Source organism: Rhinolophus ferrumequinum, chromosome 8 (genome assembly GCF_004115265.2).
Source record: "Rhinolophus ferrumequinum isolate MPI-CBG mRhiFer1 chromosome 8, mRhiFer1_v1.p, whole genome shotgun sequence".
NCBI lineage: Eukaryota > Metazoa > Chordata > Mammalia > Chiroptera > Rhinolophidae > Rhinolophus > Rhinolophus ferrumequinum.
In genome coordinates, this window is record NC_046291.1 from 45,014,090 (window position 1) to 45,040,538 (window position 26,449).

At 35.9% G+C, this 26,449-nt stretch overlaps 1 protein-coding gene across 1 annotated transcript in view; it reads right to left on the minus strand.

The window, feature by feature from the left end:
* Positions 1 to 26,449, minus strand: part of ITGA4 (integrin subunit alpha 4) — a 90,659-nt gene that overhangs the window by 33,391 nt on the left and 30,819 nt on the right. The window contains 6 exon segments of the mRNA XM_033111967.1: positions 2,836 to 2,990; positions 5,578 to 5,732; positions 6,113 to 6,158; positions 6,785 to 6,875; positions 8,437 to 8,531; positions 23,860 to 23,971. Of these exon segments, the coding sequence (XP_032967858.1) occupies positions 2,836 to 2,990; positions 5,578 to 5,732; positions 6,113 to 6,158; positions 6,785 to 6,875; positions 8,437 to 8,531; positions 23,860 to 23,971 (654 nt within the window).

Sequence of the window (26,449 nt, forward strand, 5' to 3'; positions counted from 1 at the left end):
TTTTCATTATTAGGTCAGATCATGTCACTTCTTTGCTCAAAACTCTGTGATAGATCCTCATTTCATTCAGACAAAAAGTCACAGGTCCCATACAATCTCTTTTTTCACTACTGCTTCCCTATGTCAATTTTCTAGCCATCTTTGCCCCCGCCCCCCGCCCATTGTTCTCTAAAACAACCAGGCATATTCTTGTCTTGAGATATTTTTACCTAGCTCTTCTTTCTGTAATGTTGTTCTCCTAGACCAGGGGTTCTCAAAGTATGATTCCCAAGCCAGCCACATCAGCATCACCTGGGAATTCCACAGAAATGCAAATCCTCAGGCCTCACTGAGGACCTCCTAAATCAGGACGTCCGACTGGGGCCCAGCAATCTGAGTTGTAACAAGCCTTTCAGGTGCTGAAGTTGAGAACCACCGTCCGAGACCTCTGCACAGTAGCTTCTTCACTTCCTCAAGTCTTTGCTCAAACGTCACCTTCTGAATGAGGTCTACTGTGACCACCCTAAAGATGTACTCTTCACCCCTTCCATAGAACTTCTAAGTTTTTGAACTCTGCCCTCTTTATTCCTTTTTCTATCACCCGTATCTTCTTCTAAAATACTATAAAATTTACATTTTGTCATGTTATTGTTTGTCTTACCCCACTAGACTAAAAGCTCTATGAAGGTAGTAATCATTGTATGTTTTAGTCACTGACCTACACAAGTGTCTCGAACAGAACCTGACACATGTAGGTAACTCAATAAAAGTCTACTGAATTGATTGAGCAGATGGATAAGTGGAGCTTAACTGATAGCCAATGGAAACAACTATACAAAGAACGTGTGCCTCACTAGCAGGCAAGGAGTCCTCTGAGAGGACTGCACTGGAGTACGAATCGGAAGTCCTTCAACTGAGGAATTTGTTTTTATTTTTCGTGTGTGTGGGCCTGAGTATACAATTAACAAGCATCACCTAATTTCATGATTAGGGGTGCCAAGGTAGAATGCATACGTATATTAACACTCCTGATACTGGACATGTTTTACAGAACAAAGGGGCAATCTAGGCATCCTGACCACTGCCCATCTTCTTTTCCTCTATGAGGAAGATAGCAGAATTCAGGTTGCTGTTCTATTCTCTCAGACTGTAGAAGCATAGCATTGTTAATGCTTATGAATGCCTCAGGTACCATGCTGATGTGGGTGGAAAATGCACTCATTATATTCCTACACTTTCCTAAATAACAGCTAGAGCTCCTTGATCAAACCCAAGGTTGGGGCAGCTGCTTCTGAAGTTCTTACATCCTCCTTGGGTTTATTGTCAGTGAGAGGGTTGTAGTAGCCTTTTGCCTTCCTATATGCGAGTTTTAAAATGTCCCAAACAAAAGCAAGGCAATTTAGGAAGGGGAATAAAACATTGGAATAAACAATCACATTTAAAAAATATCCCCACTATGTACCAATCCCAGAGCTAAGTGTTTTTGTTTGACATTGACAATAAGGCCCAAAGTCAATGGCTATAACCTGCTGCCGTCGATACCATGGTAACTGACACAAGTATTACATATAAGCAACAAACACAAAAACCTCTGCTACACTGTCATTTCCACTACAAATTTGTTCTGAAGAAAATGTACAATTTTTATGAATGCTTGCTCATAGAAACAATGCCAAGAAACATAGGCCTAAATAAATCAGATCAATTTACTGCCATTTATACAAATTCAACACAATGTTTCTTTGTGAATGTCTAAATGTCACTTTTATCACCTTTAAAATGGTCTCAATGTTAGTCTCTAAAATTGACTAGTCTAAGTAAAATCACAACTATGTAGGATTAAAAAAAAAGAACCTCTTTAATCTCTATCATATAAACAACGGCTCATTAATATCATTCTATACTTTTGACTCTCAACTATCTAATAGCTTTATTCCAGTACAACAATAAAAACTGTTAAGGGAAATGAGGAAATAGCGTAGGGATTAGTGCTCTTAGCATTTAACAGTGTATTGGAGTCCTGATGCTTGTTTGCATTTGCTTGGAATAAGTATCTAAGGGAAAATTGAGTTCTAAGCTGAGGCTACTATTTGAAACCCCAGAAAGGGCTCCCAGGGAATAGGTTGGCTTTTCAGTAACAATAGGTTTTTCTGACGAAGTACACAATTCCCGAATGAAAAAGGCTGCTTCGTACAATATGATGTGACCCGTGCTAGGAACGTGATGACCAGTGTGGGAGTGAGTGTTTTGATAAAAGAAGCATGAAATCAGCTGTGAGTCGGCAGGACATATCCCGAACCATCCTGTCCCCCAGACGATCCCTGCCACAGTACAACTGTACAAGGGCCCATTGACATCACTGACAATGCTGGCATGGAGACAAAGACATAATCCAAAGGCACTCATGTTGGATTCTGCTTCATTACAGGCACATGAAAAACAAACCAACTGCCCCACCTCCTGCCTCCCGCCCACCCCACCGCCCACATAAAACAAACAAAAAAACCCTGCAGAGGGGAATAGATCTAAGTCTCAGCAGAGTTCTTCAATATGTACATTCCTAGGCAAGTGTATAAACAGAGATAGGAAAAGGCAAATCTCTAAAAACAGTGATGCAGTAAGATGTAATACATGTGGAATAAAGAAGATGCAAAAAGTAGACTTTGAATTATTCGGATCATAGGCTGTCCAGCATTTTGTCTCTGGAACAGTAGGTTAGCAAGTTCAGGAGGGGACAACCCTTACTTTTAACTATATTTTATCAAAAGATACCAATGCCCAAAGATTTTTACTGTACTGATAATATTGAAGTTTACATATTCATATACATATTTTATAAAAACTAGTTTACATTACCCGCATAAATGCTTGATATGTTCTACAGTTAGCTACTTTGCTTGATACTTTCATGTTTCCTGTAATCACATCAGAAGTTCCATTAGAAGAAAAATAAAATCTTGATGGAGACTCTGCCTTTCTGTTCACATCCAGACTCATGTTATAAAACAAAACTGCAAAAATGTACAGAGAATTGCAATTAATATAATAATCTAAAAGCATTAGTTTTGAAGTGATAGTAGTTAATGTTATAGAGAATACTGAGAATATATTAAACTATCTTCATTACATACTGTTTTAAAACTAACCTGAAATACGGAAAAGGGAACATTATAAAAACATAAATTTAAAGTTATTTTTATAAATAAAAAAATTCATAAACTTTTCTTCAGTTTTCTATTTTCAATATTAACATCTTTAGTTATTTGCTTAATCATCCTATATATAAGTGTTTCAAAACTCCAATTCCATAATTGTTACCAATAGTAACAGTCCTGAGTCAAGTTTCAAGGTTCCTTTGGAGTCCCTTTTGCCTGTAGAACATCCCACAAAGGAAGTACACATACAGCACTGTGCTCACGTGTCACTTGGGATACGTATTTCTATCTTGTGTAGTCACATAATTAATTTCATATGTGGTTAGGTTCATTTATTTCTATTTGTTTCCGATTTGAGGGGTTATTTTTCTTTTTTCTTTTTCTTTTCATGTAACGTGAACACATGATTCAAAAGTCAAACCTGTATAAACAGTTTACTCAAAGACATCTCCTTTTCTAGCCCTAGGCCCTCACTAGTCTCCATGTGTTTACTGGTTTCTGGTTTGAACATCAAGTGTTGATTCATGCAAAAATTAATATAGATAGACATTCTCTCAATAAATATTTCGGCAGTTTGGTAAGAACTTATTTCAAATCTGACATAGTAAATAATCTGCTAAAGATTTTCAATAAGCAAAAACAATAAGGAAAATTTATAAGCCACCAAAAAAATTCCAAGCCAGAGCTTACCAAGACAGACATATTTATTGAACCTAAAAGGAATTTTTGCAAAATAAGCTGCATCTAATAGTCTGCTGAGATATCACTTAAATAGGAGTAATAAATCATTAAGCAATATTTTAAAGAAGTTATATAATTCCTGAAATGTCCATTTACATTTTAGGAGTAACTTTCTCTCCTGGAAGGATTTTATCTACTTATTGCAAGCAAAAAACCCATACCACTCCTACAAATTTCAAATAAATCTTTCAACCGTCCTTTTATTTGGATAATAAAGAATAAAGTCCAAATCAATTGGATTCAAAATTACAATAATTGAAATTCAATGTCTCAGAGATGGCGCTGCAATTGAAATAGCCACCTGCAAATTCATCACCCTGAGTGTAGACAAAAAGTAAATGAAAACCAGGGCAAATAAAACCCACTCACAGTAAGAAGCAAAATGTCCTGGCTTTATTAAACATGCTTACCATGTGAATTATTTCTCCCAAGGAATCATTTTACAACTATAAAGCATGCTTTTGTAACAATGTTGTGATTATTTATGTATTTCACATATTTATTTTCAACCAATCTAAAATACCTGGTGACGTTAGAATTGGTGGTACAATATACACTGATTTTTATATAAAGGGAAATAGTCCTATTTAAATATGCATCTTTCAGATAATCCGTCAGTTTGTCTGTGTTACTAGGACCACACCCTCAAACAGCCACTTCTTCAACCAAGAACCAGATGAAGGTTTTGGCCACCATCCTATCACTGCATCTCTAGCCAGGACTTTTGCAGAGCACTATAAAAAATGAGTATGATTGAAAGTAGAGATGCCAGGCTCATTCTATACTTCTCAGTAGAGGCTATTTCAGACTGGGACCTCTGTTACATATCCATAGTTTCAGCCAGTATTTGTTAACCTTCCTGATGTTTAGATGATGACAGGCTGCAGGGTCATGAATACAATCAACTCTTGATAGGTCTTGTGGGGCTCACGAACTTTGTGAATTACTGGTGTCCAAAATATGCTTCTCCACTACCTTAGGCTAGTTTTATTAGTAGTTATTCTAATATTTGCTTAAATATAGCATAGTTAGAAACATTAACTTGCTAGTAAAATTGTTAATACTTATTAAGTCACATATTTGTGATTTGGGCTTAACCACAAATTTGGATGAGCCATATCAATGCTACTTTCTCCATAGCAGGTAACTGAGAGTTGCACACATATAGGGAAATAGGCCTGAGCTCTCAGGAGCTGAAAGTCATAATAAGCCCTTAACAAATATGTATTATTTATGAAAATTAGAATCAGGGTCTAGATTGCAGATGAGCTTCTTCAATTACTAAAACAGGATAAAATATGAAGAAAAGAATCTTCTTTCTCCCAGGCTTTCCTACTTGAGCCAATTCTAGGCTTTAAGGAGCCCAGTGAAATAGACGAGGAGCTGTGGCTTTTTTGACATTCCTTCTATTCTAAGGAGATCTTACAGATTAAGCGCAGTTAGTTCACTTTCAATAATACAGCAAGTGATACTCTTGATTTGCTTCTTGTCATAACCTCTAAACAACTATAGCCTCTTACTTTGGCCCACTCATCCGTTAGAATAATGAGCAAATCCGGAAACGGGGAAGAAAGGTATGCTCTCTCTGGCCCTAAAGCAGACCTTTCCAGGGCGAAACACAGGGAGGGCTCAAAAGAGGTCATGAGCGTAATGAATGACGTACACATTCTACCAGGCCTTCATTCTGTAATGGCGCCCTTACCGATATAACCTGGAACCTCTTTGCCCTTGTATGAGAAACAGAGTGTGAGATCCATGCACACAGCAGGCATCCCATTTTCAATACAGTCAAAATTTGTTCTATTTACTGACTCAGGGTGGTTTAAGGAAGCTTCAACAATCACAACAGGTCTTGTCCTAAGAAGGAAATACAATTAGCAATATTAATTACAGAACTATTTTTCCTTAAGAACTGTATTGGTTTTGTCAGTTTCCATTGACCAAGTAATTTCATGAAACTGTTTTATTCCTAGTATGTGCACATAAATTCAATTACATTCCCATGCATGAATCAAGAGGAATTTTCATTTAAATGTCTAAAAATAACAACTTTGTCTGATTATTTGTTTAATTATCCCTATGTAAGGTAGGAAAAGTATCCTAAAGTTCAATAATTAAATTTCGGAATACCAGGAAGAACCTTATGAGGTCACCACCACTGCTGATTTAAAACATTGCCTCCCATTATTTATAATTAAACCTAATTGTCATTAATCAGTGAGATGTATAAACCTTACCTTAGCAACACAGCAGAATTAGATCCAAAAGCACCGACGGCTATATCTGGAGGATAAAAAACACAGAGTGATGATCATTATTAGTCAAAGAGAATTACTTTTCAATTGCAAATACTTAACTACATATCACCTTTTGACTATATCAAAAACATTATTTACAGAAAATTAATTAGAAAAGATACACTTACATTTTAAGATTCATTCCACATTTGTCTGAATCTACAATGATATTCACTCCTTTATAATGTAAACAAACTTTATGATATGAAGATAGGCTTACTAAAACAAATCTAATTTTTGGATTAGAAACGTTCACCCAGAAATCTACTTTTAAATTACCAAAAAAAAAAAAAAAAAACCAAAAAAAAAAAAAACAACCAAAAAAAAAAAGGCTTCTTTCTTTTCATATATTTGGTTAACTTTCATGGCTGTTTTTCATTTTTTTTTTTTTAAGAATAAGGAATAAAATGTTAAATAACTAACAATGTAAAGCTAAGAAATTACTTGATTATTTCAGACCCATCCTTGAATTCAACAGAGCTATAAAAACGGAGGAAATAAATTATCAGTAAATTAGAACTCTTCCATACCAGTTTTATATACTTCTCAATAAAGCAGCATCCACAATAGAGCTTATTCCAGTTTATAAAATGAGGTAAATTTTATACTCACCTACATATCCATTATTATCTGCATCAATTTGCCCAGATATAGACTGTCCAAACATACTTAATGACTTGCTGATTTGAAGTCCTTCAATTCTCTGAAAAATAGGTAAGTTGCGTGAAGTATTTTGGAACACCTAATATCCCAGAGAAGCAATGATTCAGTTAAATAATGAGCCTTTCCATGCGCTGGCATACCATTTCTGGATGAATAAAGTGCATTTTAGTTAAGCCAAATACTTATGTCTAAGAGAAACAAAAGTTTCCAGCTTTCAGAAACAAAAGTTTTTGCAGTTGACAACTATTTTGGGACCAAAAAAAAATTCCTTTCTTTATTTTGGGAGCAAAAGGAAAGTATGTAGTATAGATCTTCCAAAACAGTCCTGACTTCCTCTCCCCAGTCTTCTTTCATTTCTCTGAGTAACGTGAATTATCAAATAAGTAATTTGGAAAATAAGATAAGTCAAATCACTTAGAAGCCTACAACCCAGGCTTATAATGGAAGCCCCCCTATTTAGCCAGACCGCTTCCTAGCATTTGCCAAGGACAACTCAAGTGATGTGCTTCCTATTCCGTGTGTCTAATTTCGTGTCTACATAGTGATTTATAAGTATCTGGCTACCATCCACACTAAGAAAATCAGTATTTTTTACTAGACAAATATGTATCTTTCATGTTAAATATAGAAAGCCACTTGCCTATTTTTGCTTAATCAGAAATAATAGTGTTAGCTAATGTTGCCATAAAAGTATCTTTGGAAAAGCTTTTCTTTTCTGCATATGTGGGTAGGTTTTCCTATGAAGTAAAATGGTCTGATGTTTCAAAATATAAAAGTGAAGTCAGAGTTAGACCAGAGAAATGTATTCAAGCGCTATCGTCTTACTGTTTTGCACTGAAAGGAACACAGAGTATCATATGAGTGTTTTCTCTTTGCGTGTGATCTCCGTGAAATATGGGACTTTAGCCACAAGACATGACACACTTAATGAAATCCAAATGTGCTTATTTGGAATAGTATGGAAATTACCTCAACATAAAGTTAATGAAATGCAGAGAGAAATCTTTCATAGGTTAAAGACAAACTAGAATGGAGGTGAACCCGAACTATTACATATATATATAAAAAAAAGATGGTTCCAAAGACTTACTAATGTCCTTAAAAATGAGACCATCTACTGTTACTGTAAGAAAATGGTGAAATAGAATATTAAGTATTTGAAAGAGCAAATTAAGAAAAATAAGTCCTTATTAACATGGGAAGTTTTAAGGAAGCTTTTATTGCCAATGCTTTAAAATTTTATTTACTTATTTATTAAATTTATTGGGGTAACATAAGTTAGTAAAATTATATAGGTTTCAAGTGTATATTTCTATAATACATCATCTATATATTGCATTGTGTTCACCACCGAGAGTCAGTTCTCCTTCCATCACCATATATTTGATCCCCTTTTCCCTGTTCTATCACTCCCCTCCCCCAAGAAAAGATGAAATACTGCCATTTGCAACAACATGGATGGATCTTGAGATTATTATGCTAAGCAAAATAAATCAAACAGAAAAAGTCAACAATATGGCTTCACTCATATGTGGGATATAAAACTGAAATCAACAAAGAAACAAGCCAATTCGTCTTTTGAAAATAGAATTGTCTCTTACCTGTGAGAAGGCTGATGAGATCCCTTCTGCTCGGCCATTGTAAATATAAATAGCGCCTTGCAAGTCATCTTCTTGTGGAGCTCCAATAGCAACATCTATTCAAGAATTTAGATGGTGGAAAAATAAATTCTTGATACAAAGAATGCAGCTCTGAAAACTAACTTTCATGCTCCTTAATTCATATCATATAGGAAAACTTATTTTAAAAAAATAACACTTTTCTCATGAGACAGAAGAAAAAATTACAAAATCCTAACATCATCAAAATATTCAGGGTGGTACAGAATAATGTGTGCATGCAAGAAGCAGAGTGAATGGGTCTGAGAGGCAGTCTATGGGAAAGGGCCTGGGCTCTACAGCCAGACCTCTGGGGCCTGACCCCAGCACTGCTGCTGTGCCCTGCTGGGCCCAATCCTTAACCTCTCTGTGTCTCATCTGTTCCCTATCTATAACACAGAATCATAAGAAAACTTACTCTCTTAGCATAGAAGGATATTATTCATGTAAAGTACTTAGAGCAGTGCCTGGCAAATAATAAATTATTTCCATCTATGAAGAGTATAACAAAAGAATCTTTATTTTGAGCTCTAGGCTTTACTTTATTTGCAAAATGGCTTCTAAATTAACTCCTGTACCAATGAAAGCGATTAAGGTATATGTTAAAGGTGTCTGTCTACACACACACACACACACACACACACACACACACACACGATTTCAGAAAATGGATCTGTTCTGTAAAACAATGACTGAATCACCATTACTTTATTGAGATTCATATAAGATTATGATACAAGGAGAAACAAGATTTGATCAACTCACATAAAGAGAAAATAGAAACTATGAATGACACGGTTGCTTACATGCTATAAATATATAGCACATAAAAGAAAAATCATATTCTATCATTGCAAGAGCATTTCATTATTTTACTAAGTATTATGTCTATTTATTTGAGTATATTCATATTTTTATTTATATGCAATGTTTTCTTATTATGTTAATAGAAACCTAAAATACAGAAAGTTTGACTTTATGATATTCATTTCTTATCACAGTTTATCACATCTAAAACTTTTTAAACAACTACAGTGGTAATTTTTGACTGTTATTTCAATGCAAATAAAAACATCTTTAATCTACCATGCAAATAAAAACAACTTTGATCTATAACTTTATGCCAAATACCATTCAATTTTAAAAATGCAAAAGCTTTTCTATTTTCATCTAAAAATAACTAGTAGACACACTTTATACTTCTTTTGTTTAGACACTCTAAGGCTACCCTCTTTTGACTTGTGCAAATTATTTTAAATTTTCATATGTAAATACACTCATTGATTTATTCAGTCAGTGGACAACTATTGAGCACCAACAGTATTCCAAGCATTTGCCAGGCACTGACAATACAGGAAAGTAACACAAAAAGGAACTGATAGTCCAGTGGGGAAGAACAGCAAATTAAAAATGAATCATAACACAGCATGCAAGAAGGTGGTGGAAATTAGGGAAGATTTCTCATAGATGATGGTCAACTCAGGTTAAAGTATTGATAAGTCATAGCCAGGCGAAGAAAAAGAAAAAGATAATTTAGACAGAGGAAACAACCAGTACAGCAGCAGGGGAGCAAGAGGCAGCATAGCACACATGAAGATTGGGAATTAGTTTGGAATAGTGGGAGCCATATGTGTGCAGATTAAATACATTTAGGAACATAATAGGGGAGATCAGGAAGAAAAAGAGGAGAGGAGAGGAAGAGGAGGGTGAGGAGAAGGAATGGGAGGAGAACTATCCTATATCACTGAAGACAGGACCAGTTAGCAGTTTTATCAATCAGGGCTGGGTACATATTTCAACCGTTGTGGCTACTCCTTAGTAACCAGAATTCTAAATCTTGATTCTTAATGATACTATGTGAAAAGATAAGTCTGGGCATAAAGTTGTTGATACACTAAAATTCTTGTGGTATCAGTTCTTAGCACTAGAGATCTATATTGAGGCAAATATCTTGAGATAATTCAGATAAACCTTTTTAGCTGAAATAAAGTCCCAGATCAATTTGACTGCAAGAAGAAGACATTTGGGTATATTCAGTCTTTGGCTATCTTACTCGTATATATAGGTCCAAATTTTTCCTTCCGAGGATTACACTTTGATCCACTTTTTAACACACTAAAGCTCTAGCTATCATTATAGAAATGAGGAAAATACATTTGCAATATATATATTATATATTTATATAAAATAATAAAATGTTTTTCTGTGCCTATGCAACTAAATTTGGGACACAACATGCAGAACAAACACTGAGATATTTGACGACTGTTTTTACTTTTCATCTGAACATTTTATTTCATTTTGTTAATATAAATCATAATTATCATTAGTACAGTCGTAATAATCTTAACACCAGCTAACATGTATATAAGGTTTACAATGCAGGCACTCTGCGGCAGGCTCTACACATGGGATTTAAACCCTGGGGTCTGAGCCCCTATCTCTAGGCTGACATCATCAACAAAAGTTATTAGAGGAGCAGGAGTCCAAGATGGTGGCAAAGGAAGATCCTGAACTTACCTCTGCCCACAGACATACTAAATCTACAGTTACGTATGGAACAATTCCATCTGAAAAAGACCTGAACACTAGCTGAACAGCTTCTCCACAGCAAAGGATAAAAGGGCCACATCGAGACAGGTAGGAGAGGCAAAGACATGGTCTTGACGAAAACCCTACCCCTAGCACAGTGACCCACCATTGGGAAGAGTCTCATAAAGCAGCGGCTTCTCCCTGAGAAATGAGGAGTTTGTGCCCCACAGCAGGAACCCCAACCCTTGCGACCTGCACTGAGACAAGCCCCCCAAATATGTAGCTTTTAAAAACAAGGCTTATGTCTAGGCAACCTAAAGGGCTGTAGGGAACTGAGATACCATTCTTAAAAGGCTTGCACACAAACTCACTGGCAACGAATCCCAGTTTGCAAGTGCTTAGACTATTTTGGAAGAAGATTCATTTGCTAATCTTAAAGAGTCTGCTGGAGGGGCAGGGGCCTGTTGGGACTCTTCCCTAGAAGAAGGTTTTGGCAAGCACCATTTTTGCCCTCTCCCTCTACCTTGCTAGTGCAGGCAGGCGCTCACAGTTTCTGCACTCTCCACAACCCTGCTAAAGCTAGCAGGCATACCTCACCCCTGCTAGCAGGCACACCTCACTCCTGCTGCCCTGCTAAAGCTGGCAGGTGTGTACAGTTCCTGCCTTCTCCCACTGCTTTGCTAAAGTTGGCAGAAGCACAGGGTTACTGTGCCTTACAAAAGCTGGCAGGTGTGTGCAGTTCCTGTGCTCTTCAATTCCCTGCTAAAGCCAATGCGCACGTACAATTCCTGCACTCACCTGATGCCCTGCTAAAGCTTGCAGGTGTGTGCAGTTCCTAGTCTACCAATGTCCTGCTAAAGCTGGTGGACAAGCCCCACCGCTGCATTCTCAAGCTACCTTGTTAAAGCTCATGGGTACACACAAACCACACAGGGGACTCTCGTTGATCACCTGGCTGTGGTGACTGGGGAGCTTGCATTCCTGGGTCCTACAGGACTGTAACAATCAGAGAGATAGTTCTTGGAAGGCTACCACACCCAGGACAACTCACAAAGAGCAAATTGAAACACAACCCCCGTCTTCCTGTAAAAAAAAAGCCTTATTTACTTAAACTGGAGCTTCAGCCTGAGGGGCAGGCCTCAGGTTTCTCACATATGTAGAAGCTATGGAAGTATTCAGGGAATTTAGGCCTGGGGACACCATCTTTGTGCTCTCCCCATGACCTGTTACAGCTTGCCAGTACCTCCCAGAAAAGAGCTTATATACTTGTCTGGAGCCCAAATTTTTGCAACTGTAACCCAGGGAACTCTTTCAGATGGCCTGCTGTGGAGGCCAGCAGGATTTACAATCGTGGTCCCACAGGACTGCATACATTGGCATACTTTAAACGCAGTGGCCTAAAGGTTTGACTTCCATTCAGCCTGAAACTAGGTGCTGACTGAGATCCCTCCCTTCAGTACACTGACAAACCTTGGAATACCCCCCAAAACTGGGGCCAAACAAGAATAAATCAGGCTGCTTTGATGATCACAAAGATTCAAAAGAACAACAACACCCCAAGAAATAGGGCAAGGTTGAATGACAATATTTATCTACAGAAGGGCACTTCTTCAAGACAGGGAGAGGTAGTTTTTAAATCTAATACATAGAAACAAACACAGAGTGTCAGGAAAAATGAAGAAACCTAAATACATTCCAAACAAAGGAATAAGCTAAAACCTCAGGAAAAAAACTTTAATGAAATGGATATAAGTAATTTACCTGATTAAGAGTAAAGTAGTGGACAGAAAAATGGGAGAAGAATAAATGAAATTGGGAGAACAATAAATGAACACAGTGTGAACTTTAACAAAGACACAGAAAATAGAAGATCGTACCAAATATAAACCACAATAACTTAACTGAAAAATACACTAGAAGGGTTTAACAGCACCCTCAATGAACTAGAAGATAGGACCAGTGAGCCAGAAGACAGGTCACTCTGCCTCATTCAAACATAGCAGCATAAAGAAAAAAGAATTTTAAAAAATGAAGATAGTTTAAGGGACCTATGGGACAACATCAAGCAGAATAACATTGGTATGATAGGGGTCCCTGAAGGAGAAAAGAGAGAGAAAGGGGCAGAAAACTTATTTGAAAAAATGTGGCTGAAAACTTCTCTAACCTGGAGAAGGAAAAAAAAAAAACATCCAGATCCGGGAAGTTCAGAGATTTCCAAATAAGTTGAAACCAAAGAGATGCACACAAAGGTATATTATACAGTAAGTAAATTTTCACTTAATGTCATCAATAGTTTCTTGGAAACTGCAACTGTAAGTAAAACTATGTACAACAAAACCATTTTTACCGTAGGCTAATTGATATAAACAAGAGCATATGGCATATTTCTGGTCACAAAAATATCACCAAACTTCTAAACAAAAACCCAAAACACTGCTAATATTAAACACTGAAATAAATGTGAGCTATACATACATTTAATAAACATTAATAAAAACAAATAATTATTTTCCAACCCACTTATTCCAGTCCAGGGTCACAGGAGGCTGGAACTTACAAACACATCCACAGTCATTCATACTGGGACAATTTAGAAACATCAACTAACCTAATGTGCACATCTTTGGGATGTGGGAGGAAAACAGAGGAGCCAGAGAAAACCCACACAAACATGGGGAGAACATGCAAAATCCTCATAGGCAGTGGCCCTCGCTGGAATTGATTTTTTTCTTGTCAGTGTAATAATGAAAGGGCATTGAATAAAATAATGTTATTCAAGGACCTATTGCAATTAAAATTTAAAAAAGTAGAGATAAAAAGACACTCCAAAAGCAGAAAGAGAAAAACAACTTGTTACATACAAAAAAAAAAAAACCTATAGGATATCAGCAGATTTTTCAGCAGAAACTTGCAGGCCAGAAGGGACTGGCATGATATATTTAAAGTGCTGAAAGGGACACAAAACTTCCAACCAAAAATACTCTAGCCAGCAAAGTTATCATTCAGAATTGAAGGAGAGATTAAGAAAGAGTTTTCCAGACAAGCAATAGCTAAAGGATTGCACCATCAACTAAACTGCTCTTACAAGAAATGATAAGGGACTTCTTTAAGCCAAAAAGAAAGGGAACTAATTAGTAACAAGAAAATATATGAAAGTATAACTCTCAGCACTAATAGTAAATCTATAGTAAAGGTAGTGGAATAATCACTTAAAAGGTAATATGAAGGTTAAAAGAAAAAGTGGTAAAAATAACTATAACTACAATAATAAAGAATACACAAAATAAAAAAGAATACAAATTGTCAATACCCCCCAAAATATAAAACCCACAAAATCATAAAACGTGGGCAAGGGGAGTAAAAATGTAGAAGCAAAAACCTATAATAGATACACAATGGATAATGAGAAAATTCTAAACATAATACTAAAGAAAGTCATCAAACCACAAAGGAAGAAATTAAGAAAAGAAGAAAGGAACAGAGAGGAACTATAAAACAATGAGAAAACAATTAGCAAAATGGCAATAAGTACATACCTATCAATAATTGCTTAAAATGTATATAGACTACCCTCTTCAATCAAAAGATAAAATGGCTCAATGGATTAAAACAATGAGACCCATCTGTATACTGCCTATAAGAGACCCACTTCAGATGTAAGGACACGCAAAGACTGAAAGTGAGGGGATGGAAAAAGATGTTCCATGTAAACAGAAACCAAAAGAAAGTTGGGATGGTTATATTATCAATCAAAATAGACTTTAAAGCAAAGACTGTAATAAAACACAAGGGAGGAAATTGCATAATGATAAGAGGATCAATTCAACAAGAGGATATAACATTTGTAAACATTTATGCACCCAATATAGGAGCACCAAAATATATAAAGCAAATATTAACAGACCTAAAGGGAGAAATTGACAGCATATAATAATAATAGGAAACTATCATACCCCAATTACATCAATGGATAGATTATCCAGACAGAAAATCAATAAGAAACATCGGCTTTATATGACACATTAGGTCAGATAGACTTTGTATATATATACAGAGGGTACCAAAAAAAAATGTATAGACATTTTAAGAAAGGAAAAAGCTGTATTAAAAATATGCTGATTGGAACCACTTTAAGCATCTATTGTAATTGCAGAAGTCAAACATGACTTGTATTTATCTTTTGTGATTGGTATATATTGAGTATTATAATTTTAATACAGCTTTCTCCTTTCTTAAAATGTGTATACATTTTTTGGCAACGTGTGTGTGTGTGTGTGTGTGTGTGTGTGTGTATAAAACATTCCATCCAAGAAAAGGAGAATATACATTCTTCTCAAGTGCAAATAGAACATTCTCCAGCATAGATCATAAGTTAGGCCACAAAATAAATATTATTAGATTGGTGCAAAAGTAACTGCAGTTTTGCAATTATTTTTAACCTTTTAAACCGCAATTACTTTTGCAGCAAACTAATAATAAATTTAAGAAGACTGAAATCACATCAAACATAGTTTCTGATCACCATGGTATTAAACTAGAAATCAATTACAAGAAGGAAACTGGAAAAATCACAAATATCTGGAAATTAAACAATACGCTACTGAACAACCAATGGGGTCAACAAAGAAATCACAGGAAATAACAAAATACCTTGAGACAAATGAAACCTACTGAATAGAAGAAAATATTTGCAAATCATATATAAAGGGGTTAATATTCAAAATATATAAAGAACTCATGAAACTCAATAATAAAATGAGAAACAACAATCCAATGAAAAATGGGGAGAGGATCTGAATAGACATTTTTCCAAGGACACCCAGATGGCCAACAGGCACGTAAAAAGATGTTCAACATCACTAATCATTAAGGAAATGTAAATCAAAACCATAATGAGATACCATCTCATTATACCTGTTAGAATGGCTATTATCAAAAAGACAAGAAATAAGTGTTGTTGAGGACATGGAGAAAAGGGGAAGGAACCTCATGTACTATTATTGGTGGGAATGTAAATTGGTGCAGTCTCATTATGAAAACAGTATGAAGCTGCCTCTAAAAATTAAAAATAGAACCACCGAATGTTCCAGAAATTCCACTACTAGGTACTTATTCAAAGGAAATAAAAATATTAATTCAAATATACACACACACACACACACACACACATTTGAAGTATATGTATATTGAAATACATATATATATATATATATATATTTGAATTAATTAATTAATTAATATCCTATGTTCATTAAAGCATTATTTACAATAGCCAAGATATGGAAACAACTGTATGGTTTCACTTATATGTGGAACCTAGAAAAACAAAACAAATGAACAAACAAAATAAAACACATAGATATAGAGAAAAGGATGGTGGTTTTTAGAAGGGAGGGGGTTTGGGGTTGGGCAACATGCCTAATGGGGGTCAAGAGGGACAAACTTCCATTATAAAATAAATAAGTCATGGGGATGTATTGTACAACATGGTGACTATAATCAATTACATCTGAAACTAAAATAATGTTCTATGTCAATTATACTTCAAAAAATAAGTCAATAGAAGTTATATACAATATTTTCATCTCTTAGTAACTTTTCCTGTTCTGTACCAAAAGTGTTCAATTAATGATTGATAATATATCAATATTTATTTAAGGGACACATAAAATAATAATGCAGTGTATAATTTACAATTGGAGAACTTTAATATGGTTCTGCTTAAAATATATTCATACATATTCAAACAAATAGTCTAAATGTCAGATAATACAGCTCAGGGGGAAAAGCCTAAACTAAAAATAAGTGGTCTTGAGAAATCTATTTTATGAGTGAAATCTGAAATGCTATCTATTTATTTGTCAATAACATTGATTGAGTAGGTCTGTCTATTATCTACCTAGCTATTCTGTAACTTTCTCATACTTTCTAAAGTATAATACATACAATATTATATTAGTTTCAGGTGTACAAATGTTGCGATTCTACATTTGTATACCTTACAAATGAGATCACCATGATAAGTCTAGAAATTATCTATCAATCACACAAATTTAGTACATTATTGAGTATAATCTCTATGCTGTCTATTACATTCCCCCATGACTTAGTACTCATATTTATAGCTGAAAGTTTGTACCTTTTATTCCCCTCATCTTTTTCAGTCATTACCCCTAACCCCTGCCTTTGGCAACCATCATTTTGTCTCTGTATCTATAAGTCTGTTCCTTTTTTGTTTTGTTTGTTCATTGTTTTTTAATTCCACATGCAAGTGAAATCATAAAGTATTTGTCTTTCTCTGTCTGATTTATTTCACTTAGCATAATACTCTTTAAGTCCATCCATGTTGTCGCAAGTAGAAAGATTTCATTCTTTGTGGCTGAATAATATTTCATTATATATGTGTATATCTTCTTTATCCATTCATCTATCAGTGTACCCCAATATTACTTCCATATCTTGGCTATTGTAAATAATGCTGCAATGAACATAAGGGTGTACATATCTTTTTGTTTTAGTGTTTTCATTTTCTTTGGGTAAATGCCCCAAAGTAGAATACCTGGGTCATATGGAGGTTCTATTTTTTAATTTATAAGTAATCTCCATTCTGTTTTCCATACTGGCTGCACCAATTTTCATTCCCACCAAAAGAGCATGAGGGTTCCTATTTCTCCACATCTTTGCCAACACTTGTTATATGTAACTTTTTAATAATAGCTATTCTGACGGGTGTTAAGTGATATCTGATTGCAATTGTGATTTGCATTTCCATGATGATTAGTGATGTTCAGCATCTTTTCTTTTCATGTGCCTATTGGCTATGTGTAATGTCTTCTTTGGAGAAATGTCTATTCAGGTCCTCTGCCCATTTTTTAATTTGATTTTTTTATGTTGATCCTATGAGTTCTTTATATATTTTGGGTATTAATCTGTTATTGGATATGTCATTTGAAAATATCTTCTTCCATTCAGTAGGTTGTCTTTTTGTTTCATTTTGCTAATATCTAAAATGTAGAAAATGCCTACTAATGGGCAAAGTAGAAATGCTAGTCAGCCATAAAAAAGAAGAAAATCCTGAAAATATGGATGAACCTTGAGAGCATTGTACTAAGTGAAGTAAGTCAGACAGACAAAGACAAATACTGTATCATCTCACATATATAGAGAGCATCTAAACAAACCAAACTCATAGAAACAAAGATCAAATTGGTAGTTGCGGCAGATGGTGGGTGGGGCATGGAAAGTAGGGCAATTGGGTGAAGGCAGTCAAAAGATAAAAACTTCCAGTTATAAGATAAACAAGTCCTAGATATGTAATTTACAGCATGGTGACTATAGTTAACAATATTGCATATTTGAAAGTTGTTTAGATAGATCTTAAATTGTTTAGATAGATCTTAAACATTCTCATCACAAGGAAAAACAATTGTAATTATGTGAGGTGATGGATGTTAATAAAACTTACTGTGGTATTTCACAATGTATACATATATAAAATCATTATGTTGTGTACGTTAAACTTATACAATGTTTTCTGTCAATTACATCTCAATAAAATTGGAAAAACAAAGTGAAATTAAAACTGGACAAGTAGACAAAGATATATGGCATGATAAACATGCATTGAAGTGAATCAGCATTACTATAGCCACTAAATGTGAATATGTTGTGGTGTATAAATGGAATTATAAATGCTATTATAAGTAGCACAAAAATATGCTGAAATACTGAAAACAATAATTTGAATAAAAATCTTCCAGATATAAAGATATTACCTTTAGAGTTAAGTGCTGAGGACTGTAAGTCACAAATTCTTGTCTGAAACCCAGGTTCTCATAGGCATTCTGAAATACCACATTGTGTCTTAAAGGTCTCCTCTGAATTCCTCTTCCTAAGTCTATGGACAGAATAGTTTCTCGCTGTCCTTTATACCACTGGCAAATTGCCAGGGGTGTTCCCAAGCACTAGAATGACTTTAATAAGGGGCTTTGCCTACTGTCCATGACATTTGTACAAGTCAGTCTGATAATAACTCAGGTTTCTCATTGACATTTTGATGTCATAAAAATGTTCTCATGTAGACACACACATTTATTTCAGTACATTCAAAATAGTAAATGATCTTCCTTGAATATGTCAGTTAAAACAAGATATAAAAGGAATCATAAGTAAACAAAATAAGTATTTTACTAAATTATGATTTGTTTTTAAAATAAAGAATTATAACTGTATATTTGCCTCACCCTGGTGATTCCCTGAGATCTTGCTCCACACAACTTGTAGACCCACTTAAGCCACTTTCAGTGGCTTTTCCATACAAACAGCCTGCCTTGGCTCATGTTTCAGAAATTCCTAATAATCTCTCAAAGGTTCACAAAACCCAAACAGCATCTGGCTTCAATGTGTCCCATACCTCTTGATAAGCAGCCCTAAACCTAGCACTAGTGACAGCCTGCCTCAGTTTGTGGCTTGGCTGCTGATGTACCTCCAAGCCCAACGTGGGTGGTGGCCATCTGCGGATTGCTTTGTGGCTCATGCCAGGTAGCCCCCGGCAGGACACAGGCTGTGGCTAAACTTGGCCTGTGGCAGGGACCCTCCCAGGAGGCCCCAGAGCTGGCATGCCCGGCAGCCAACTTCAAACTGGGTCAAGCTGGAGTATCACCCGGCCTCCTCTAAGGATGACACACCCAAAGGGCAGACTGGGCAGGCACCAGAGCTCTGCTAAAGCAAATCCTGCTCTATAGGATCAGCCTTTGCACAACAGCTCCTCCACTGTAGTCACGGCCAGTCTTCACAACCAATCAGTCTGAGGACCAATCCCTCCCATTGATATACAAACAACAACCAAGGCCCAACTACAACAGGAAGACACACACAATACACACCTGGAGCACCCAGCTGTGCCACTGGGCCCAACAGGACACCTACTACATATGGTCACTCTACTAAGACCAGGAGACATAGTAGCCCTTTGTAATACATAGAAACAAATACAGGGAGGCAGCCAAAATGGAGAGACCAAGAAACAGGTCCCAGATAATAGAACAAAGCTCTAGGATAAGAACTAAACAAAATGGAGACAAGGAATCTACCAAACAGAGTTGAAAACACTGGTTATAATAATGCTCAGTGATTTCAGGGAGAACTTCAATAAAGAGATAGGAAACATAAAAATGGGGATAGAAAACATAAAAAAGAATCAGCCAAAAATAAGGAATACAATAACTGAAATGAAGAATACATTAGAGGGAATCAACAGATTAGATGAAGCATAGGATCAAATCAACAATTCAGAAGGAAAGATAGAAGAAAACACTCAAGCAGAGTAGCAAAAAGAAAAAAAGAACCCCCCCCCCACCCCGCCCCAAATGAGGATAGCTTAACAAGCCTATGGGACAAAATGAAGCATACCAACATTTGCATCATAGGGGTACCGGAAGGAGGAGAGAGCAAGGAATTGAAAAATCTATTTGAAGAAATAATAACAGAAAAATTCCCTAACCTGGTGAAGGACATAGACATACAAGCCCAGGAAGTGCAGAGAGTCCCAAACAAGATGAACCCTAAAAGGCCCACATCCAGAGACATCATAAAATGCCAAACGTTAAAGACAAAGAGAGAATTTTAAAAGCATCAAGAGAACAACAGTTAGTCTCCTACAAGGGAGCTCCCTCCCATAAGACTGTCAGCTGATTTCTCAACAAAAACTTTTCAGGCCAGAAGGGACTGGCATAAAATATTTAAACTGATGAAAAGCAAGGACCTACAACCAAGATTACTCTACCCATCAGCTATCATATAGAATCAAAGGACAGATAAAGAGCTTCCCAGACAAGAAAATGCTAAAGGAATTCATCACCACCAAAACAGTATTATAAGAAATGTTAAAAGGACTTCGTTAAGAAGACAAAGAAAAAAAATGATCGAAAGTATGAATAATAAAATGGCAATAACTGCGTATCTATCAAAAATTCCTTTAAATGTAAAAGGACTAAATGCTCCCATCAAAAGATAGGGGGGCTGAATGGATAAGAAAACAAGACCCTTACATATGCTGCCTACAAGAGACTCACTTCAGATCAAAAGACACACAGACTGAAAGTAAGGGAAAAATACAGAGGGTGCCAAAAAAATGTATACACATTTTAAGAAAGGAAAATCTATTAAAATTGTAATACTCAATATATACCAATAGCAAAAGATGAATGTAAGTCACGTTTGACTTCTGCAAATACAGAGGTGCTCAAAGTGGTTACCATCAGCATCCAGACACTTCTGATTGTGGTGAATTACTGCTTGAGCAACGTTGACCAAAGTGTCTACTTGTATACATTTTTTTGGCACCCCTGGTATATTTCATGAAAATGGAAATAAACAAAAAAAGCTGGGGTAGCAATACAAAGACAAAATAAACTTTAAAATAAAGTCTACAGCAAGAGACAAAGAAGAACCCAGTAATCCCACTTCTAGGTATTTATCTGAAGAAACCCAAAAGGCTACTTTAAGGGGACATATGCATCCATATGTTCATTGCAGCATTGTTTATAATGGTCAAGGTGTGAAGGCAGTCTGGTGTCCATTGATGGATGAATGAATAAAGAGGAGGTGGTACACATATACAATGGAATATTGCTTGGCCATGGAAGAGAATGGGTTCTTGCCATCTGCTGTGGCATGGATGGACCTGGAGGGTATTGTGCTGAGTGAAGTATGTCAGATAAAGACAGATGCAATGGCCTTTTGCCTAGATGTGGAATCTAAAGATCAACATAAATAAATCAAAGAGAAACAAACTCATAGATAGAGAGATTTTGGTGATTGCCACATTGAGGGGAGGGAGGTTGGGGGGTGGGTGAAAAAGGAGAAGGGATTAAGAAGTACAAAGTGGTAGTTATAAAATAGTCATGAGGATGTAAAGTAAAGGATAGGAAATATAACCAATAATATGTTAATAACTATGTATAGCGCCAGGTGAGTACCAGACCAGTCAGGGGGATCACTTCTTAAATTATATAATTGTCTAACCACCATGCTGTACATCTGAAATTAAAATATATTGAATGTCAACTGTAACTGAAAAATTTAAAAAGGTGGGGATAGGTGAAGGGGAATAGGAGGTTCAAATTGTCAGGTATAAAACAAATAAGTCATGGGAATATAATGTACAGCATAGGGAATATAGTCAATAATATTGTGATAGTGTCAGATGGTTGCTGGACTTATCATGGTGATAACTTCTTTAGGTATATAAATATTGAATAACTATGGTGTACTCCTGAAATGAATATACTGTATGTTAGCTACATTTTAATAAAATTTTTTTAAAAAATACAGAGGTAAAGAATATTATCTCATAATATACATGACCTATCAAGGTGTATAAATATGGTTTTGTCCATAGATATTCATTAGGTAGAGTCCTTAAATTCATCACTTAAATATTTTCTATGTCTTAATTTTATATACCATTTGATTGTAAAACTATGAAAAAGTGCCACTATTTCCTGCATTAGCATTTATTATGTCACATGCTCTATACCTAGCATAGTAAACCTGACACAAAATAAATGCTCAATAAATATCACAGAATTTCTGACTACTTGTGAAATGTAACATCTATCAAATAAAATTTTATAGATGTGCAATGTAAAACGTCATGTGTAATCATAATAACCATAAAAAATCTACATATACTTTTTATCTCCTTTTGCTTTTAAAATGGTAAAAATAAATTCCAGAAATAGTACCAAATTATACTATCTTACATATAATAAGGTTCGTTGGAAGCATATGTTCAATAATCCACTGACTCTCTTCTTGTAGAGTAACATTTTACACATTTAAAGTAGAGTGAAGCACTGAGGCATAAGAAGAAATTAAGCAAGTGAGAGTTAACAGTATTTTCTTCATTTATTTCCAGTATCGAAGTAGGTTTTGACCTAATATTACCACATACCAATTGTCAATGACCATATCAAGAAGACACAATTCTGAGCCCCCAAAATAAATATCAAATACTTATTTGCTGAACTCTAGGAATTACACACATTCTTTCAAACCTATTCAACATTTTATGACCAGTTTTAGCAAACTTACTCAGTGCTAGATTGAAAAAACAAATTTTAAGAGAGAAGGCTGGTAGAGACAGGTACTTCAACAGCAGGGCTGACATCCGGGCAATAGGCACAATTATGAGGGTCCATCTATTCCATTATTGAAATCTTTCCATATTAGTTGATAAATAGCCACTGTCCCTGAGTCTGCAAGTTGCCCCCTCACCACTGCTCAAGAGTATCTCCTAGGATCCCTCTAATCATCCCACAATGCAACAGCAGAAGGAAGAATCTTGGCACAGCAGGGGGCTTCCAGAATCCTGCCCCAACTCTGCAGCCAGCCAGCCTCTGTTGGGTTTTGTCAGTGTCTTTACCATACTGATAGCTAAAGAATATGGACCAACAAGTCTATGACACACAGTTTTTTTCACATTTTAACATTTTTGAAATCAGAGTGCTTCAAATAGAAAAATGGCGGGTCACAGCTTAATAGACAGGGACACACAAAATATGCAACTTATAACGAATGGTGCCTTAGAATCAATGAAATACGGTATTTTGAATATCATCCTTCATTAATAACAGTAAAAATCAACAGCTGATAACCAAGGAGAGAAGTCAGGTGTAGCACTAAAAACAAACAAACAAAAAACAGACTTAGCAAACTAGTCTGGCTCTATTTTCTATAAAATGGCAAACAACATAAAACTCCAATCATATTTTCTTCTATGTACCATTTTAAAAGTGGAAATCAAATACCAAAATAGATACTTTTAATTACCTTCAAAGCCATCATTATCAATGTCTCCAAGATTAACTATAGATTCCCCAAATCTTGCAGCATATTTGTCACTTCCAATGAGCTCTATTTCCATTTTATTCATTACCGCCCCCTAGATAGAAAGGAGGAAAAAGGTGTCATTATAACATTCCCGGACAACTTTAACATGATTTACTGTTATAATTGGATATGGATTTTTTCTAATTCTTCAAACAAGTTGGACAAACTACAGACTGAGCTTTAGTACACACATCTCAGTTTGATTCAATAAATATTTATCAAGTATGTGTCAGTACATATAATAGTATGATTAGAGCTTGAAGCACATAAAAAAAAGTGTTAAACTCATGATCCCTAGCTTTGAAAAACCAACAAATCATTTTGATAATTCAATTTAGTAAATATTTATCAAGTTCTTACTAAAGGCGCTGCACTGTGCAAAGACTAATGAGTGACAGAGGACAAAGCAGTGTGTGTATAAAGCACACTCCCTTTCCTGAAAAAGCCTACAGTCACAAGCAAGGCTTAGCATAGGCATGTAAGTTATTTAGAAGTTCAGACTGTTTTGCAATATCAAAAAGAAAGAAGAGCGTAACTGTGAGAGCTGGGAGAGGTTTCCTAAAGGATATTCAAAATGGCAATTGAAGAATGGGCATAGTTTTCATATATAGAGACAATGATCAGCAAACAGAAATTCCAAAGAAATTTGCTATAGTGAACAGTATATGTAATGAATGAAAAATTTAGATCGGAGTCTTATGGTGTGGGACTGTGAATGTCAGGGGAAATGTACACTAAATTTGGGGAACAAAAGGAAGCCACTGGAAGTTCTGAGTTGAGGAGTGAAACAACTGAAGCTGGCCTTTGGAACCTTATTCCAGCAGCAATGGAACATGGGTTGGTCAACTGCTATCTCTGAAGTTGGAAGATGAGTTATTACAATAAGACATTCAATAATGTTGCAGTAACAGTTACCGGACTGTTTCCAAACTCCGATTATGTCACTCTTTGTAGAAAAAAAAATTCCATGTACTATTCATCCTAAATCATTTCATCTTCTCAAACAAATCTATTCATTACATCCTAAGCACACATGCGTTTTTCCCCTGGGCAAGTGCCCTTCACCTATTATTTTCCAACTAAAAAATTCCTATACTTTTCTTGCTCTTAGAGAAATACCTCAATTTAAAGAGCAGAAAGCAAAAGAGACTCCAGCAAGGATGAGACAGTGTAGACCTAAGAAAACACAGTAGCACTGAAGTTCCAGGGGGAGAGTTATAAAAAGTGATAATCACTCTTCCTCAAGTATTCTCCAGTCACAGAGAATGGTGACCAAAAGTTTGCTAGGGACCCCTGAGAGCTATTTTAGCAGAAGTAGGTGGAAGCCATATTCATTCAAGTATCATTGTTTCTTGAGTTCGTTCACAAACAATTACTGAGCACCTACTTGTCCAGATTCTTTCAGGCCCTGAGGACACAGCAATAAACAAGACATGATTCCTCTCCTTACAGTGTCTACATTCCAGTAGAGGAACAGATATTAGCAAACCAAACCAATAAATGTGTAATAGAACATCTCTTATTGGTAAGGGTAGAGGTTAGCGCCTTTTTAGAGAGGTAAGAAACAGGAAGTTAGGAGGAAACAAGGGAAGAATAATCTATGCCAGACGTTTTAAAAGCTGAAATCAATCATTAAATTAATCCCAGCGCCTCAGGACAGGAGTGAGAGAAGAACAAAAAGGCAACCTTGTGGGAAGGGCTCCTCTCTTACCCTTTAAGCAAAGGAGCTCCACTCTTTCGTTTTTCATATTGGGATTGCTTAACATTTTTGTAGGAAAAAAGGTTGTAGCTTGTCTTATTTTAGGTATATACCACATAAATTGCCCTACGAGAAGCGATGTGTGACACGTTGTGATCACAAAATACAGTGAATGCCGCTGCCGAGTGCCATATAACGGAATGGATCTTCAGTACCAGAAGCAGTGCGTCAAACCTTAGAGACAGTGTGTGACAAATTTCCACTTGTTTGATGCAGTCAGTCAGGTGCGAGCTATGGTTGAGAGAAGGTGTGTTTTAACGTCTGCTGTAAGTCATTCTCCATCATGACAGTGCTCCGTGTCACACATCGCTTCTGGTATATGACAATTTCTGCCAGATAAAAACATTACAGTGTGTCCTCATCCACCTTATTCACTGGATCTGGCATTGTGCGACTTAAACTGCTCTTCCCCAAAGTCAAAACGATTCAAGACATCAAGGCAGCCACGACAGCGCAACTAAAGACACTTATGAAAGAGGACTTCCAGAACTGCTTCAGAAAGTGGCAAGCACGATGGGATATGTGTGGTCTAAGCGAGGGGGAGTATTTTGAGCGGGATTAATGGCAATGTGTCTTTTACTGTAATACTTTTTTTTTTTAATTTAAACACACTGTATTTTTTGATCATACCTCAAATGCTACTGTTTAAACTGTTCTCAAAAAGTTTAGCTGTAAAGAAAAGGAAAAGGGAAGTAAGTAGAATGAGGATGTAGCTAGTATGAGGAAGACCATTTATTGATGGAAAATGTGAAATATCTAAGCAAGGAAAAG